The 20987-nt window shown below is 37.0% G+C and overlaps 1 protein-coding gene across 1 annotated transcript in view; it reads right to left on the bottom strand.

Moving 5' to 3' along the window:
* The window catches only part of LOC134534900 (alpha-mannosidase 2-like), a 205034-nt gene that overhangs the window by 28774 nt on the left and 155273 nt on the right, over nt 1-20987 (bottom strand). Inside the window, exon 3 of the mRNA XM_063373581.1 lies at nt 12957-13129. Within this exon, the coding sequence (XP_063229651.1) occupies nt 12957-13129 (173 nt within the window). The remainder of the gene's footprint in view (nt 1-12956; nt 13130-20987) is intronic.

Here is a 20987-nt window from a genome sequence, read left to right on the forward strand (position 1 = left end):
CTTTTTCTTCGGCTTATGACAGCAGCAAATTTTGTTTTATCGCATATGTAATGTTTTTATGTTTTGCATATTATAATTAATGAGTTAGTATTGTTGGCGGGTGAGGCTTTTTCACAAATGGACGCGTTCTTGGCGGCTAGCAGGTAGGACGCGTGTATTACGCATGCTGGATAGGGAAGTACGACTGCGGGCGAGCTCAATGATAGAAGCAACGGGAGTAGTATCACTCGGCTATTTGTATAGGTTGGGATAGCTGTGCGAATGGTAGAACAGACCACGGGACTATGGTGAGGAAAAAGGTCCCAAGCTCGACATCCCGACGATGAGACCGTTTACGAACTGTCGATGGATCATCAGGAAAGTTAACAACTTCTTCAGAAACTTGAGTCCCTCTTTCAAAATTCAGTTTAATACCTGGAGATGACTATATTCGGTGTTCTACCAAGCGAAGCATAGCTACTCTTAATTCATTACTAGTTGATGTTTAATATTTTGACGCAAAATAAAATTGTGAATCAGCTTACTTTGCTCATGCCAGGTTTTACAAGTTTTGTCAAAGTTAATTAAATGAATAAAAATTGTGTCCCTTTGTTGCTGGCTACCCGCAAGAAATTATCATGGTGAATAATAATAATTTTAAGTCGACATGTAATATTATGATTTTTATGGGATTGTGTTTTGGTAATGGTGTGTGTAACTGTCTTGTGTATTTTATTACATTCACTTCACGTAACGAATTGTCTGAACGTAATGTTATTGTTTGTTTGTTTTAATATTTCGTTTTATTGAACAAAGATACATAGTTTGCCACTTCGAGCGACTACAGAAATGACAATACAATTAGTTTACAGTGTTCCAAACATTTTAGTTTCCTCTACTGTACATGGGGCGAATATTTTTTTATTTTATGTTTACTGAAACCATTTTACGCGCTAAGTGAGATGTTGCGATTGAGTAGAAGGGAAAATATGTCTTAAAACCCTGCGTAATGTTATGAATTCCATTCATTCGTTTACTCTGTGATCCGGAGGGTCTAATGTTAAGACTGAATACATGTGCACTTCCTCTATGTAGAGTGGCTTCATTGAGATGAAAGCAAAGCTCACGTTGATGAAATACTTATTAATTAAAAAATTAAAATGTTGTTTTATGCTTCAATTTCTGTTAGTGTCGTACACATATTAAAAATGTAATGCAGAGTTCCTCAGTTTTATGTATATTGAAATTTTCTCATGTGTAGAGTAGTTATTAAAAGCATAAAAAACATATATGACGAATTGTTGTGTATTATTTCCATTAGGCGTGACCATGAAAATAGATAAGATTTTATCATTATGTGAAATCTACATTTTAAATGTTGGCGTTTAAATATTTATGAAAGCGTGTGATCTTAAAGCACTGTTTATCTATTTAGGAAGTAGGTAGTTTCTTTGATTTTAGAAGGGTTTTTTAAACAGACAACTAAATTAATTCAAAAATTTGAACTACTGCAAGCAAAAAATACTTTATTCCATTTTTATTTTAAAATTAGCCATTGTATTCTACCTTGCTTACACTCTATTATCGAAAAATATATTTTTTTTTTGACAGAGATGAATACCGTAAATTAATACACAAAACATACATGTTTTCGTATGATACAATAATAGCTAGTGACAGTGACGAAACCAAAATTATTTTGATAGTTTGTATAGAAAATCCCCAACAGTAGTGGTGGTATATTTAGGGATTTCTTTGTAGATGGGTACTATTCCACAATAAAAAGGAGTTATCGTCAATTATCAAAGCAGCCATATTTCGTATCTTCTTTGACAGCCTAAATACAGCACCAAATGACGTAAAAATTAATTCCAGCTGCATGCGTAGATTCCGGGAGGAGGGGAGAATCTCAGGGTGGCCCGAACCTCCCTGAAATAAAAAAGTCCGTCTGAGGGGGCCCGCTTGCATTTACAAAATCTTCACGTTATCCCGTGGGCCTCATGGGAATCCTACAAATTTTCGCCCGTGATTCCAGCTATACATTTCACTGACACCTTGAGCACAACAGTCAGTGCACACTGAGTTCTTCCATACCACCCGCACTTGTCTTTGATAAAATCTGAACTCAGGTGGATTCAGCGTGACTGACTAAGCCTGCAGTCTGAATCCACCTGTAGGCCGCTGTTGCAACAGCTAAGAAATTTACACTGCTCGTAGTGAACAGTCTGTATGTAACTCGAAACGTGATTCCAGTTCATTCGTGTATACTTATTCATCATATTATGCAACGTTAAAGTCATTAAAAAAATATGCAAAAATAAAATAAAATGCTAAACATGTAATAAGAGCCAGAAAATAATAATATGCAGTAATCAAGGGCGCCCATACCCGGGGGCAGGGGGGGGCCGTGGCCCCCCCCTAGCTTTCAGGGAAGGAAAAAAAATAGTGTAGTCAGGTGCTTTACTTTAAAGAAAATTATTTAAATTCGGTATTATGTAGAAGTGGTTCAACACGAAGATATTATTGTATATCGTTTTTTACATGTCTGCTTCATTTTTTATGTTAGTTCAAGCATTAGTTTCTGCCGCTGCGATATAAGGTGTTGTGTACAGGGAGAAAACGCTGTTCAAGCGCAACGCCCGTGGCGAGTCATTCCCCTTCGTAATGCTACCCAAGCTCACGCGATAACACAACACAACAGATTTAGAACAGTCAGAGTTTAGACGACGCGACAGTTGACACGTGCTTGTAGACGGCGAAATGTTTTGCTACTTTTTCGTCATAATGTGTATGTTCACAAATAACATCTCAAAACAGAGATTTTTCAATAGTCTTTAGGTCTACAGTTTTATGCATCTGGTCTAGATTTAGTTTAGTGTATTCAGTCAGTATAAATAACTTAAGTGTAAATAAATCAGTGAAAGTGTTATTATGTAGTGTTTCTTAGATTTCCTCATTCGTCACATCCGTTCAGATTATTCACAATTTTTAAGGTAAGCTAACACCTTTAAAGTTACTCAAATAAGAATTATTGTCCAGAAAAGTCTACAACGTAAAATTTATGTTGGAATTTTGAATTTGAGGAAAACCACTTTTTCCCTTCAAAAGTGTTTAAAGGGATAAGGATTCCGCTACCTTCAGTAGACTCGTAAGCAATTTACACTAGAATCTCGATTTTACGTACGCTCACGGTCGCTTGGATTGCATTCGTAAAATCGTTATCTTCATAAAATTTTAAACACCCCACCCCGTGAAGATACATGTTATAATTTATTGAACGGAATATATATAATATTAAATAGTAAAAACAAGACTGCCATCTGCCCTCTGCCCTCCCTTGCGTTCCCCTTATTTTTTTTTAACATTCCACAACTTGCCTCATTGCATAGTGACATCACAGCGACTAAACACAGTTGCACCACGCATTGCATCATGTTAACTTTTGTGTGGTGACAGTAGGTTGTCCGACATGCCTTTCTTGGATATCTTTCCTTTTCGTAAGACGCGTGCTACTAAAATAAATTTATATTTGAGTTTGCAAACTTGTTCACTCCTTGCCAGAGACAACTGAAAACAGACGAGACTTTCCAGGGTTAGGTTGATGAGCTGGAAGAATTCCCTGCCTTGCATTTTTATGGACTTCACCTTATCATATTTATCAGTTAATCTTTAACAGATAGGCTTGAAGAATATGAATGAACGCACTTTTAGTAACATAATCGAGGAGATCAAGCACACAGTTCAGTGTACACCTGTACTGTTTCATAAAAGTGATCATAGGTAGGGACTGAAAAAATTCGCGGTTTCAATGACCACTCGGATAGACTCCACGATTCTCTATGTACTCGGGCAACTATCACCTAGTCATTGGCTACCGACTCGGGACACCTGTTTATTGCGATTCTTATGATTCGATACTTCTTTAGTTGAGTCTTTGCCATTGGCCTAGAGTCCTTCAGGTAAATTGCGGTCCAATCACTGACGCAGCATTAAGCTAAATGAGTTTGGATTCCAGCCTGTCTTGAAAGGAATCCGCGAATTTTTACTGTCTCTAATCATAGGCTTATTTGGTGAAGAAAAACGCTGCTCTGTAACGACAGACATTCATTAAAAACACAGTACATTTTAGTGCGAGAAGCCCTTGAATTTGTGATAGCCACAGGGAATTATTTGTTTGTATAGTAAGTTAAAAAAAACTTAGTTGAAAATTCGCTCGTCACGTCTACTTGCTGTCAGTTATACCATTTTTGAGCGTTTTTTACTGGGAAACCGATGCAGCGAAGGTAATGAATGCGACACATGTCAAGATAATGCCTAATGGCATGGGTTGTTGGATATTAGCGGAAAGGAGAGGAAGTAGCTACTCAATATCGTTTCTTTCTCTCACGCTTCACAAGGTTTCAAGCTCAGTTGCTATGCTCACGAGCTGGAAATGTTGGAATGAGTAAGTAATGTTGAGTATAGTTCATTTGCGGTAAAATATATATTTTTACGGCCTTGACATAATTTTTCAATCGAAGAAATTTCAAACTTTGCGACAAATAAAGTGTAACTAGTCCATTTTTTCTTTTCGATTTTGAGTTTGATGCCGCAATAACTTATACAATATTCACTAACGGTAAATGGCTGTTGTATTAGCTTTAAAATATGAATACGCTGTGCATAAAAAATTAATATTTTTATATGTTTTCATAGTGTTTTTTTAATTTTTATTAAATATATTTTGGTGTCAAAATTTCCGAATTTTAGTTGGTTCCTGAAAAATGTATTCGTAAAAACCCGGCTTCGTTGAGTCCGGGCTCCGTAAAATCGAGGTTCTAATGTACTCTTAATTCTGAAGTTAAGTACTGAACATGTTATTTAAGGGTTTATCAGGGCCGTATTTACGCGCAGGCTATCTAGGCTGTAGCCTATGGGCCCGCACCACACGACACGAAAAAAAATTATACTGCGATGTGGATCTTCTTATATTCTTAAAATACGCGTCGACATATTGTCCAGTTGTTTTGTGTGGATTAATTGCGCTGAACTAAACTCTTCTGTGTAAAGCTGATTATGAGTTATGTCAGCATTTAGAAATTTTCGATTATTTTCATTGGTTTTGGTGTCACTTAATTCCTTAACCTCTAAATAAATACTGTTTGGTTAAATTGTCTAGTTTAATAATAAACTAATTTTTTCTGCGCTTTACTATCACTTAATAAACTTATAGTCCTCGACTACTGAATCCATCTGTGCTAATTCTAAATGATAAGCAATTATGATTCATATCGAAACATAGTAATATTCATTTAATTGTGAAACAATTTTTGACTATAATTATAAGCGTATTTCAGGTGTTACATTTAAAAACAACTGTTTTCTGACTGTGATAACATATTTAAATCGTTTCTCTCCCAAAGTTGAATCTTTTGACCAACACGTTTTCAACTTTATAATTATTTTAATTTAATTTGTACGCGACATTTATTTAGGGGTAAAGAGAGCAATTAGTTGAAGGACTGTATTCTTGATATCCGTGTACCCGAGACGCTGTAAAAGTTTAAGGACTGTATTCCTGCATTTTTAATGCTAAAAATTCATTTGTTTCAATAAAATAGTTAATATTTAATTAATAAAGTAGCCAATAAAGATTTTTTTTTATGGCGAATGAGTACTGTGGTCTAGTATTTTAGTAACAGGACAAAAAATTTTAACAGGGTCAGAACTGGAACTATTTTATGGCTAGTAACAAGCCGCAGTTAAGTCTTCCAAAAGATTAAAAATACTTCATACCCCTAAGTCTGGCCCCCCCCTACAAATTATCATATGGGCGCCCTTGGCAGTAATATTTGGTGTAACTAAATACGACGTGAACCCTAGAATACAAAGTTGACGATTTGTCGTTGGTGGGAACACTTGTTTATTCCTGACATTTTTATTCTTTACAGAATTTAAAAGTAAGTTTGACATACACTTTTTATTCAGGAAGTAAGTTAAAAATTTATTTGTCGTTATTGCGATTTAAAAAGTTGATTTTTGTCTAAGAGTAAAAATAATTAATATTATTTTCATCATTTTATTCCCAGTTTTATTACTCAATTATTAGTAGGACGTGATTTCTCGTCGCGGTGCGGAATACTTTTATGAATGAAAGCATAACTGTTCGTGCAAAACCATTCATCACACAAATGTCAGTTCGAAAGTATAATGTTGGAAATTTTTTTAATGATATAATTTTTGCATTTTTCCCCCCCTGAAAACACAAGCTAACACATCGATTGTTGGTGACAGCATTTTTTGTAATGTATGTAAATCTCTTAATTATGTAGAACGTTAATTAAAAAATAAAAATACATGTTTTAAACAGAATTGACGATTGTTTGCATTTCATGGATATGGACTGGATCGCAAAACTAATTTAATGTTTCAAGTTAATAAACACTGTCAGGAAGCAAGCAAGGCAATGCGAGAACATTATCCTTTTGATTGAATGTAGCGAAAGGGAAAAACAGTCACCTTTCTTGCCACGATCTTGTTCGCAGAATCGCAGGTATAAGTAGTAAATGGACTCCACACAATGACAACCCTCCCATTTTTCCGCCCCCCTCGCTGAAACGCCCTCTCCCCCCTCCACCACGGCGCAGGCGACAGGCTCAGGTATATCGCCCCGCCCAACCACTGGCTGTAGCACGTGGCCAGTGGCCCACCGCGCTAAAAAATTTTACTAGGGAGGCCCGTTAAGCTGTCGCGAGCCGTAAACACAACGCGCGCACGCGAGAGAGAGAAAGAGAGAGAGAAAGAAAGAGGGAGAGATAAAGTGAACTAATCTGCATATAACGCGCTCAGCTCGAACACGTGACTGTGATGTGCCCCTCTCTCTCTTCCATCTAGCCCCTCGACTTGTTCGTCTTCAAAGAGCCGTGACACCACCCTCTCCTTCCTCCCTCCCCAACAAAAAAAAAAAAGGCAACCAAACAAGCCCAAGTCTTTAGACCTTCATTACCTTTCAAAATCCTCCGCTAACACCCCTTCACACACACACACACACACACGCCTCACCTCCGTCGGGGCGCCTTAATCTCCCTCCCGGCGGCGAAGGAGCTAAAAAAAAAACCTCTTTCGCGTGCATTTACCCTGCCTAGCCTTGAGGCATTCGGGAGAAGGGAAGATGGTAAAAGGTTGCGGGTGGGGTGAAAGGAATGGATAGGGGTAGGGGCAGGCAACGATGCGCGGGGAAAAGCAATTTGGCAGGTCTCCACTCTCATCCATAACACTTCGCCTGGCGGCTGTGGCCGGGGGAGGGGGAGGGGAAGGGGCGCCACCGCAGACATTCGCCGTTAAAAATTCCGCAGGGTTGACGCGGGCGCCGGCCTGGGAAGGGAAGGGCTGAGGGACATTACGAGGATAACACCTCGTTCCGCATCGCGTGTTGGTGGGGGGAAAAAAAATAATATCTCCCCCGCGGAGTGTGGGAGGAAGACGGCGATGTGCGGGGATCGTGGTTTGAGAACCCCACGCCAGCGCTATAAATATGTCTAAGCACCCCCTCCCCCCTCCAAAAAAAAAATATTTTCTGCCCAGCCCAACTCTTCCCCTTGACCATTCACTCTCGCTTGTCCCGTAAAACTGCTGCTTAAGGCGCCCGTATGCCCGGGCACACATACACACACACACGGTGCGCAGAGCTTCAGGGAAAAACCACGAGATTTCAAAAACTGCTCGTGATATCCAAGTGGAGGTCTGTTTACGTAAAGCATTTAATAATTTGTTGAGGGCCCATAAGGAAATTAATTGTATCCGAATTAAGTATTTTTAGAAGAGTGAAAATGGCTAAAAAAAATCGTGTTTTCAGAGTAAGTTTTAGGCATAAAACAACCAGTACAGGTTCTCGAAAGAACTTGAGGGACTCTTGCATTACACCTTTGTCTTAGTTTCTCCGCCGTATGATGTTTCGTGTCACCGCTCAAATTTCACAGTTGTCCTATGGACGACGAGAAGACTGCGCGCCGGTTCAGAGGAGAGACACCGCGCTAGAAGCACCAGCGTGCGTCGCCTCTCACTAACACAGATAACACTCCTGACAAGGAGGACCCTCTTAATGCACCCCAGAGTTCACCCTGTGTCTATGCAGGCTCTACCTGGGCCCAACTTTACTAGTTATAGTCTAGAGTTCAAGATAGAGTAAAGTTAGTCATGGAATCGATCGCTGCCGTGGCTGGCAAATCCCCCACCTGAAACACGACGCATGTCACCCTTCCTGAATACAGGTAGGGTTCGGCTCGAGACGTACTGAGCAGTCTTCCCTGACCCAAGACCCTTCCCGACCTAATACACTTAGAATAAGTAAGGCTGGGAATAAAAAAATCGATCTGGATTCACTTGTCCTTTGCTTTCACGGCACACCTCGAGTAGCCAGCTAACTTGTCGTCGCTGAGATTTACCCGCGACTGGTGAAATCTTCAAGGCCCGTTCTACGACGGCATGGAAACGGAGACGGATCCCACGGAGAATTTCACTACCGCGTCTGCTGTTTTCACAATACACGGAAACGGAATAAGTGGCAACCAATGAGATTGCATTTGAAGGTTACAAAATGTAATTTTAATTTAAAAAAATATATATTTCGCGATCCGTAGTACTAGCTTAATGTAGATATATAATAAAAATAAATTATAAAGTATTGGTAAAACACTAAATATTCTTGAGCTTGAAACAATTTTGAACGTATTTAAATCATAAAAAACATGGCTACCACCGCAGCCAATTACTCGAGGCTTCCATTGGCCGCACGGAGCAACGTAAAAAGGAAGAGCTCAGCATTGCCGAGCCAATCAGTACGGGGCCCGTCTCCGCTTGCGTGTTATTGTAGAAGCTCTGTTCCGGGAGATACGCTTCAGTTTACGTGATCCGTCCCCGTTTCCGTGTCATTGTGGAGCGGGCCTTGAGATAAAAAACTTGGCTCGACACGTGGTTCGTCATCGATACAGTCGGGCGCTCTTTGTAAAGTTAACAGAAGAGTCAACACCTTGGAACCATTATGAAACTGATGAAAATACGTTCCTGTCCTTAAACATTTGGTGCAATAGTTTGTTATATACCTATACACTTTTATACCGTTGGGGCCATCGACATACATTTGTACCAGTTTATGATGGTGCAATAAATTTAGTTTTACAAGTTTATAGAAGTGTAAATTTTTGAAGATTTGACTATGTGGGGTATCTCACAGTTCTTTTGTTTTTATTACTGTCCTTGGATTTTATTTTCGAAAAACGGGAACTTCTGAGGGTTTTAATGTGTATTTGAGGTAAAAAAAAAATAATAAGGGGGAAGTTTCAAGGTAAGGTTTTCAACTACGGCAGCTGTGATGCCATCCTCGATGGCAGCCAACACTTAAAAAAATAGCCTACAGCCTGTTTCCGGACATACAGAACTATGGGCCTACTACTAGTGTGCTAAGCATATGTGTGGACCACATTTATACAGTTCAAGTTTTAGTACTGAATTAAAACATAGATCTCGCTGTACGGTTATTAATTGTAACCATTTACAGAACAAAATTCTAGCTTCCGCTCGAGATTTTTTTTTTTTTCAGCCCGGATGGAAAGGAATTATTTTAGCATGAGAAAGAAACATTCTTACCTGCGAACATTTTATTTTCAAAGTTCCTTTAGTAATTTTTAGCTCAAGTCTTTATTTATTCTGTCCTAAAACCCATATTCTGTGCAAGGTGTTATATTTGCTTTTGGCTTTCACGACGACCACAAATGGTGTACCACGCGATAAATTTAGTCCAATGAAAGTTTTTTTTTTTCCTGCTGCGCTCAGCTGAAGCCACATTAACGGCAAGGAGCGATAATTTTTCTCGCTCTTGGCCCAGAGCCGCCGGATCGCGAACGGATTAATTATTTTTTTTTTTCTTTCCTGGTGCGCGCGTCGCGAGAAGTAAACACTGGCTCCCTGCCAGCGGCTTGTAATGGCTTCCGACCGCTGGGCGAAGAAGGACGACGTTCGCCCTAACCTTTGAATATATATACTGTATAGAAGTCGCCAGCCCAGGTTAACATTTCTAATACGGTTTTGAGGTAGTTGGTTAATTCACCGCTGCAATCGCCACCATCGCTAGGGCATCGACTTGTGGTGGTCCCTAGCGGTCAAGTTTCGAACTCTTCAAACACCCCTTCCCCCTCCCGTTGAACGACGTTGAGCTGCAGTGAATGATGGATGAGGGGTGCGGGGAATGACAGTGGGCGACAGCGCTGCGCTCTAACGTGTAAATAACAACTAAGACGATACAGGGCGTTACGGCAGCGCACTGCAGCGGTGAAGTTCCCAAGCTGCTCATCATACGCTTTTGAAAAACGTAGAGTAAATCCTATCCACCCGCGACTTCTATACAGTGTATATATTCAAAGCTCAGGCCCCGCGCGAGTTGCCGACCGGGCCGGGCACTGAAGCGGTCAGCGAACTCTATGAACGTGGAATCGATCGGATAATTATGGTTACTAGCTGATGCCCGGCGTGCTTTGCAATGCCTCAATCATTGCTTATGCAGTAAAACCCTCTTAATAAAATATTGGAAAAACCAAACAAAATGTGCTTCTTTTAAGCAGGAAAACTTATTAAAAGGGTAAGTAAAAAAAAAGTTCAGATTTTCATGTGTTAAAATAGTTATGATAATAAAAAAAATCAACGGCAATAAATCAACAGTTTGTTCACGGCTTATTTCTTGTGAAAAAATTCAGTGTTGATTTTTTGTTTTGAGTTTTTTTTCACACAAATTGGAGGTGAACTTTTGTAGCTCCCACAAGTTCCTCATGACTGACTCAGGAACATCAGGTGTTCCTCCTAAAAAGAGATTAAAATTGTCCAAGAACTGCATGGCTTCCCGACATTTTGTAATTTGTTTGAAGTAGGGACACATATACAAAGCATCTCTCTATTTCTCTCTCTAATCATCTATCTCTCTATATCCCTATCTACATATATATCTCCTCTATACACCTATATATCTATATATATATCTATATATATCACTCTATAGCAATGAAAATATTTAAATGGTGTGTTTTTTTAACCTTTATATATTTTTATATATTTTTTTCAATAGGTATATAAATACACGCGCGTATTGAATTCCATATTGTGTCAAAATTTCAAAGCAATCGGTGAAGAACTTCCTGAGATTTTAAGATTTTTATTTATATAGATGCGCCAAATCTTAATTTTCTCAGATCCGAATTTCAAATTTCAATCCTAAAGAGTACCTCAAATATGTATACCCCTCGAATCCGAATCAGTATCTCAAGGGTTAAAAACAAAATAATTAACAAAAAAAATGTTATTTATGGTGTTCGAAAACATTCAACACTTTAAATGTTTGTTTCACAAATTATGTTTCCAGAATCAATACACATTGTAATTTTATTTATATAGTTAAACGTTAAATTACAATATCCTGGTGAATGGTAACAAGATGGTACTAAGAAAACAATCGACCTTGTAAACTTCAGAGTTATTTACTGATAAATGTTTAAATATACTTTGTTTCCTTTACTCAAAATCGAATCCTTTGAATACTAAGGATTTGATGGTGTTTGAGGATTTGATTGGCCCATCCCTAATAGTTATGTTTCATCAGTTGCGAAAATAATTTACTCTATTTATTTTAACGTTAAATTAGTTGGGAATTATGGACGATTTTAAATTCATTTCAAATTTTCTCTATATTTTTGCTCTACTTATAACGTAACAATTTACATGTTGGATAACGTAGTTATATTTTTTATTTGAGTGTTAAGGAAAACAAATGCACGGCGAATTGAGGAACGGCCTATATCTAGAATTTTGTACTTAATAAAAAGAATTGAAATAATAAATAAAATATATGTGTTCACCAAAACAACTGATGGATAAAGTAAAAATAAAAAATTAAATATGTAACTAACCAAACAATGGTTAGCTAAAAATTAGAATAAATTTAAGTAAAAAAATTACCTCGTACCTCAAAGTAAAATTAACTTGAAATGTTGAAGACCCAGTCTAAACGCCATCATTAATAATTAATGCAATTATTTCAAGTTCGGGAACTACGGGGACCAACTTCCAGGTGGAACTACTGATTAAGACATAACGTTCAAAATCCTTGCCACAACCAGATCTCGACCTGACTGCAGCGACTAACAAGCAAGTGTCACTTACCGAGTCACATCTCGAACAAGAAAACAAGAAAAACACTGACGCTCTTTTCATATTATCCTTTGGAAACCATTTGCCAAGAATTAGTTTGTAATTCTTCTAGAAATATACTGTAACTTTGTACAACACATGACTATTGTTATTTTTGCATATATGATTTACGTTTTTCGAGAGACGAAAATTGGAGCATAATATTATTTTTATTGATGTTCCAATGAAGCATAATTTTTTTAAACAATCGAAAAGATATTATAATATTCAATAATTGTATCTTATTTTGTTTTATTATGCTTATTATGTGCGCAGTTAATACTGGAAGCTATTCAAAAAACTGTTTACAAATAACTTTAACCAGTGGAGGCACTGGGACAACACAAAGCATAAATTCCCGGGTAAGGATCAAAACCCAATAAGTATTACTGCGAACACTATTTTGCAGTGATACGGTTGTTGTCATGTTAATGTACAAATTTACAAATAGGCCTATATTTAATTTCACGCTAATATTTCTGATCCATTTACAAAAAAAAAAGTTAGTTACGAAAGATAATTTTATTTGACTGGAAAGTAACTTTAACAAAACATAAAAGGTTGGGCAATATTTAGAAAAAACATTACGTTAGAAACGAGTATGGTGACATGATTGGATTTTGTTTAGTTCACAGAAAACTATGTATTGTTAAGTTCCATGCGAGACTTTGCCCAGCTGAGACGTCACGAAACCAACCTGATCTTGAACCCTGCGAAGTACTCTTGGCCATCTTAAAACGCGCCCCTTTTTTTCTGTAGGACATTACCTCTCCCACCACTGCGCGAAGAAGGAGACCTCGGACCAGATGAAGGTCATGTTGGGGAAGGCCTGCAGCTTGTCCACCATGTTGTTGAGGATGTTCCTGGTCTGGTAGTGGTAGTAGCTCTCGTACGTCTTCAGCCAGCCGGGGTCGTTGTGCGAGTGCGGCACCAGGATCACCTGCCAAACAAAGTGTTTCCTAAAATAACTAAACTTAATTTTTATTTTTTATTTTTGATGCACGACGTTTTAGCCCTTTCTTGGTAAACTGCATCCGGCGGGAGCAATTCCGTGAATGGAACGGAAGTCGCACGGAACGAAAATGTGTAACCACGGTGCTGCCATCTGTGGAGGATGGCTCGAACCAAAGTTCACCCAAGGAAAAAATTTGTAGTACTAACTGTTTAATGAATTTTAACAAGATGGGCAGCGTTTTAATAAAATTCATTGTCGAATATCAGCTGACAAGTCGGGGTTTTTGTATTTTTTAAGTATTTTTTAAGTATTTTTTTTTGACGTGACAACGCCGGCTGCACGCACGAAAAAGTGTCCCGTTACGCTCATTGTACGCTTGCGCCTCATCTATCTCTCTTCCACTCGATTGGAACAACCATCGATTTGACTTTTTCGAGGCACATTAAACTTGAAACACTCCCATTCGTTTCCTACTTTTCCTATCATCGTCCTATCCTTAACAGAATAACACAGATTGGAAGAAGTTAAATAGCAAACATGTATAAAAGTTATAGTTAAAATAATCTCTTCGTTAAAGTAATAAATATATTTGAATTAATGAGTGCAAATAAAAGTACATTTATCAATTAAATTGTAGATTTAAAGTCACTCCTTCTTTGTATCCATACAAAATAGTGATAATTCAATAAAAATGATTCAATTTTATTCATAAAAGTATGCAATCATTTCATCAATGTTTTGTTATGACGTTGTCACGTTAAGCTATCGTCCGTAAACCGTCTTTACAGACAACCAATTTTTTTTTGTTGCTTTTATCGGAATGGTTTCATTATTTAGCTTAAAATTTCGCTCTGCAAATCGAATGATTTAAAAGTTGACGTAGCTGTCCCGGCATCGAATTCTAGCGGCGGGTGCAGGAACTACGTGTGATTCGCGTCAAGAAATGTAGTTAAAAACACAATTTGTGTATGTTTATCTGGCACGGCATTATTTTTAAGAATTCGACGTTAGTGTCTGACTGTCGTATTATAAGTGTATTTGCAACATGAGAACTCATTAATTTTCTCGCTGATGCAGTTAGATGTTACACGTCTCTGGCGAGTACTGAGACACTCGCTCACATGTTGTTTTTGTTTTAATCATAGGTTTGTTTCATTACCAATGAGGTCATTAAAGACCGTAATACTCAAGATATATCGGGAAAGAAATCTCCCATGACCTGTGGTGAGGAACCGAACCTATAATCTAGTCTGAAGTGGATTCGTGAAACTATGAAAAAAAAACCAAAATCAATTTGTGTGGACAGGAATTCAAGCCCGGATGTCCTGGAATACGAGTTCTGTTTCTCACCCCTGCGTCAACTTTATCTGTTTATCGTATTAATGTACCGGGGGGGATTTTAATAAAATACGAATGTTGTAAGAATTTCTCCGAGAATCCCTCTTTATAGTTGTCTAGGAACAAAAGTAAATTCGTAGGCACTGAACCATATTTGAATGTTAAATCTCCAATACTATGAATACGTTTATAAATCCTATTAAATGTTTAAGAACATTAACATTTTATTTACTTTACAGTGCCTTTCTTTATTTAAGCTTTTTTTGTACTTGGGTCCGGCTCTCTAACGTATTTGGATGCTCACAGGACTTCAGTGAAAAGGGTTCAGGGTTAGAGTGCCAGCTAAAAATGAGTGTAATTTTCAATCGTCTAAATTCACCACAAAAATACTTTCAAACCAATAAAACCCTCAAATTAAACAAATCAATTTTAAAAAATGAGGAGAGGGGGTCAGATCACTCGCTTTCCATCAAGGCAATACAGGTTAGATTTCCAGCGGGGTCAAACCCGGAATATTTCGCAAGTGGGAAACGTGACGGACGTTTTCGTGAGTCGGTGGGTGTGTACGGGATACTACCCCCTCCTCTCCTGAAAACCATTTTCCGCCACCGGCCCATTTTCATACCATAAATGTGACAGTCTCAAAATTCTTCATTGTATTTATCGACCTCGAAAACGAAGAAACTTTAAGATGATTCATGCACGCAGTTCGTGTACACTGTTAAACATTATAATCCTACAAATGATTTAAATTTTCTTTATACGTCTGTGATGACTACCAAGCTAGTTTATATCACAGAAACTGCCAATATAGTGCGAATCACTGAGAAAAACCAGTTTAAAAAAAATAAACAGATTTATCAGCGCACTTGTGTTAATAATATAAACAGTACAATCTCGGTAACTTGATGGAACAGTTTAAACAGTTGGAATTTTCCTGATTTGGAGGTGTTTCTACTATGGTAGTCGTTATCTCGTATTTGATTATTTTATCAGTAATGAAAATTATTTTAAGCTTACGGTTCTCTTATAATTCAATTAAACTGATTTTCATAAACTTAAATAAAGACTGTCATCTTCATTATCAAATACAAATATAAATCTTAGATGCAAATGTCTAAATAAATGTATTAAAACATTGTTGGAGCCTGAATTATTTATTGAACATTAAATTTACATAAATAAGTTTTCAAGCGAGCGTGTTAAGCAGATCTATGTAATACAAAATGTTTTTTAGGAAAAATTATCCTAAAGTATATCTTTTGGTTTATTTATTTGAATGATTTATAATATAACCATGGCAAAGTGTTTGAAAATGGTTTTATATATTTAATAAGGCTATATTTAATGGTTTAAAAAAAATAATCGTGTGGTAAACAGTTGTGAATAAACCGTTCATATGTATAGGTAACCTGTGTCTAAAAATGTAATTTTTATGATATTATTTATAAATCAATAATATAAAATGTTCCCCCAAAATAGTTTAAGCCAAACATTTTTCGGGTTTTGTAAAACTAAACTTTTATTGGTATAAAAATGTTACAGGCTACTAATAAATTAAGATTTTTGTGACACTGGCTTCATACAAACAGTTTATTAAAAAAAAAGGTTATTTAAACGATTTCGTTCTCTCAATCAAGGAAAGAAATACTGAAATGGAAACTGCGCTTTAAGGTTTTAGAACCATTAAAAATACACTTATTGTATAGATAAAACTATTTATTGATAAAAACATATATTAAAAAAAATAATTTCAATTTAAATCACCTGCAAAAGTACAAAACTATAAGAAGCAAATTAATTTTGGAAACTACCCCTTCAACACGACATAATTAGGATGCTGGCAACGCTGGGTGAATTTCATAGAACAGTGTTGCGAGGAGAGGTCCTCTTCTCTATGCAGAGCCCTGTGCAACTTGAGAACAAGAAAATTCCCTCCCGGGAAAACTTCACTTCGCGACGGTGCGGACAATGAAACGACCCCTCCTATTCGAGCACTGAGAGAGGGAGGGGGTTTGGGAGGGGGGAAAGTACCTTGTTCGGGTGGCAGGTTACTTGCGTGCAGGTAAATGGTTAACAAGTTGCTCGAATACTTATGCGACATTCGTCTCTCCTCTCCCTCCCCCTTCCCCGCCCTTTTTCCTCCTGGGTTATAAATAAATTGTCTGGCTTTTTGTAACCCTTTTGCGTCGTTTGATTCAGCAGTGGTACATGTAACCTTCTCCGACTCACACTAAGTGATTACGAGCAATAAAAGCTGCTTTTTTTGTGAAGTATTCACAGAAATTGTTTTGTTGGCTTATGGTTCGTCATTACACATATGACGGGTTTTGAATTTTTTTTTAATTTTTAAAAGATTTTTTAAAAGTTTTTTGGTTCTACTCCAAACGGATAAAATTTTTATACTGAGGAAGTTTGAGTTTTTTTTTTTTTTTTTCAAAAATTATACATAATTTCCACTCACTTTGTCTGATTTTGCCCAATAACGAACTCGACCAACGTCTATATATTTTAAACACTGGTCTGGAAGTTATAACTAAAAAAAAAAAATAAGGTTGGTATCGTTTTCATAAAAATGTTTTATATAAGCTTTTGAGTTTAATAGTTGCTTTTTTGGAGGGTGGAGAGGGGAGGGGGTGTCTAGGTGCAATGGAACGTAAAACTATTTCAACATTTTCTGATGTCGCTCCAAAGCACCTTTTTGAGAGGTACTTAGTTTTTCTTCTAAATAAAACTTTGAGAAATTTATCATTGATGTTCTTGAGCGTAAAACCGACATAATATACACATTAAAGTTTAAACCAGCGTGTTTATTTTCGTATCGCAGAGAGTGGCTTCAATCACAATACCGAACTGGTAATATTTTGCACACGTTATCAATTTCGTCCATTAATATCCGCGAGAGGCATTACTCAGAATTAAGGTTAAGGGCGCTAGCAATTATTTTTTTGTGAATGGAATAGAAATATTTATGTTAAATTACATATATTTGTTAATAAGTTTTAGCATAGCCATAACCAAAGTAAATGGAAGTGTAAGTGTAAACGATGACATAATCTTAAATTAAAACGAAAAATGCACGTGTTTCACAATTTTTTTTAAAATTGGCCACTTCATAAAATGAAAAAGACGTAAGTTTGATTTCATAAAGGTAAAATACATCCTGTAAAACACTAAAACGGTTGTTATTAATCGCGTACTTAATACATAAAAAAAATTATACAGACTTACGCATTACGACTTTAGAAAATATCCTTCTTAAACGGTTTTGTTACAAATTAAATCTTACATACACCTAAAATTGTATTTGGTCTATTTATTTAGTTAAAAAAAAGTTTGAAATTAATTACGAAATTTTATTCCAATTGTAAAATATCAGTTAAGTATACCCAGAGATTGCGCGAAGAAAGTCGCGGGTTATTGGCTTGTTTCTGGCAAACTACAGCGGAATGTATTTTTTTTTTTTTTTGCGTTCAGTTTCACATCAAGTTGAGAATCTTTCATTTTCCTTTCAGAATAAATCTGCTACATTTAAGCACTTCGCTGAAGTTCCATAATCATGATGACTTTCTTTCCGAGTCTGTATTGATTAACACGCACGTTGGATTTTTTTGTATAAAATTATTTTTTTAATTTTTGCCACGACAACTACGAAACTAACTTTTAATTAATTTTTTCCCCCGCAGCAGAAGTTTTCAGACTTCAAATACGAGGCATCCAATTAAAAATAATAGCAACTGGCGACAAAAGCAACACTTTCGGGAAAACAGAAGCTGTTCTGTATTGTGACAATTAATTATTAAAAGACCCTTTTTTTAAAATCCTCTACAGATTCCCCTTGGATGATGGTCTTAGTCTGCGTTTGGATTAAAAATACGTTTCAGAAAATTGCAAATCTTTTATTATTACTATTATTATTGTTATTATTACTATTAGAGGAAACTCTCAGCTTTGTAGCTTTAATTCGGTGGTTGCTATCAATTGTCTCTCTAGTTTTTCATAATCTCACAAGTGTAGTTCGAGTTGGAGGTTTATTGAAAAAATATTTTGTGGCTAGATGTTCTTCTAAACTGAAATCCGATTTCATTGAAATTTAGACAATTTTTTTTTACAGAATTTCCTACAAAGATGGAAATTTCAGCCAATCAACTTTCGTTGTGTTATCATTATGATGGAAAAAAATTATGTGATCTCTGTTAAAAATGTTTGACCAGAAATCTGGTAGAAGCTTATGTCGGAGGCTGTATACGATTTGGTTGATTCATAAAACTTTTGTTTGTTTTTTAAATAGTAGAATTTTAATTTAGCTGCAGCCATCATTCACTGGGTTTGCACTCGTGAAACTCCGATGTTTTAAATATTGAAAATATCAAAAACATACTCAAAATTTAAAGTGTTTCAGGGTAAAAATCTCGGACTATTTTTTACCAAATAATTGCAACTAAACTGATGTATATTTGTTTTAACTGTAATGTTTTTCAACGAAATAATCCTAAAAATATTATGCACGAAACAATTGCGGCTAACTGCACTAATTTAAAATACATATTTTGATCCCTACAGATAATTTACAAGTTTAAAATTAGTCAATAGCTCGTTTTTTTTCTATTTCAAACATAACGAAATCATAATTATGTATGTTTGTTATTTTGTGGGTTTATTTAAGATATAAAATAAAATATTTAAAAAAGCTGACGAAATACGTCGTCGTTATCGGGCCGAGTGACCATTCTGTTCGCAAAACCTGACAAGTGGAACGAAGCCTCTCCGAAACCTTTCATGCGAATTTCATTTCGGAGGAGGGTATGGGGGGGGGGGGGGGTGTAACCCTTTTTTCCCCCGGCTGTTTGCTTTCAAATTATTTCCTTTTGTTGGTGGGCATGATAGATTTTTTTTTAAAGAATTTTTTTGTAGGTGGGAATGTTTATATACCCCCATTCCCCTCCCCATGCGTAATAAGCCCCTGGTAACAGCAGTATTCCTCTACGAGGCCGCGTCGCAGACAACCAAGGACTTCCGAGCAAGGGATCGTTCATTAATCACGTGATGTTTTTTTTAGCAAATTTTTAACCCCCCCTCCCCCCTAGTGATTTGTGGCAGGTTTATTCTCACTAGCTTAAAAATAATAAAGGAAAGGCTTATATGTGATTTACCAATGTATTCGACGCCAACATCACAGTCTTACCGGCGACTGGCAAGCCGAGCCGGGTGGTTCATGTTGCGGCGGGCGGGGATATTGTTGCCTGGCTACGGCGAGTCAAGGTCACGCGTCGCTTTTCGGTTTAGTTGAAGTTATATATATTCAATGTTTGTGGTGAGGTTTTAGACTTACCCCCCCCCCCCCCCCCCCCCAATAAATCACGTGTATTTTTTTGGTACAAAATATTTTTAAAATTTTCAGAATATTATCTTTAAATATAGGTATAATCTAATAATTTAATTCTGGAAAATTAAGCACAGTGATAAAAATGTCCAGACACACATTAAGGTTGCAGGTTTATTCTCACTAGCTTAAAAATAATAAAGGAAAGGCTTATATGTGATTTACCAATGTATTCGACGCCAACATCACAGTCTTACCGGCGACTGGCAAGCCGAGCCGGGTGGTTCATGTTGCGGCGGGCGGGGATATTGTTGCCTGGCTACGGCGAGTCAAGGTCACGCGTCGCTTTTCGGTTTAGTTGAAATCGCGCGAAAAAATAAATACACGTGATATCTCTCTACACCCCCCCTCCCCCTTGTGATATTTCGTGATTTTTCCCGACCCCCCCCCCCCCCCTTTTCGAGCCTCACGTGATTAATGGACGGTCCCCAAGCTCCACAGTAGCGCCTCGTTTCCCCACGAACTGCCTACCACAAGCGCGCGCAGCGGTTATTGTTTCCCCGAGTGGTTACCAACGCGAGGGAATATTTCGCGCGGTTTGGTTCGGACGCCGCGAAATTGCGATACGTCCGTGCGTGCTCCATCAAGCGCTGGACCAAGAGGCTGGCTGTTCGCCACGCCCATCAGGGATCTGTGGGCGCGGTCACACACGGGACGCCCAACGACTTCAAGTGAACACATTTACTATTGCCAGATTGAAACTAACCGACTTATTCAAATTCAAAATTTTAGTTGTACACTATCGTCAATTTATAAGTTTCAGTATATTTTAAATTTTACTATTTTTTATTGTCTTAAGACTATGTGATAGTGTCTCGTGATAGTATTATTACAATTGTTTACATTCTGGAGTTAAAAAAAGGAATATATTAATTCTAAACACCAATTATTATTTGACAGAATAAACTATTTGTAGCAGTTGAATACTATTAATAACAATGCATTCCAAATTTTGTCCTATGATTAAACTTAGCTAAGGTTTTTAGTAAGTATAAAAAAATATATATATATTTTGAAATGACGCCGAAAAAGATTGAAACCAAGATTTAATCTTAAGAGTTCCGTTTCTTTAGAAGAAAGAATTTATTGAATAATACCAGTTAATGCTCTTGATCAAATACA

This window comes from Bacillus rossius, chromosome 8 (genome assembly GCF_032445375.1).
Source record: "Bacillus rossius redtenbacheri isolate Brsri chromosome 8, Brsri_v3, whole genome shotgun sequence".
In the NCBI taxonomy this organism is placed as follows: domain Eukaryota; kingdom Metazoa; phylum Arthropoda; class Insecta; order Phasmatodea; family Bacillidae; genus Bacillus; species Bacillus rossius.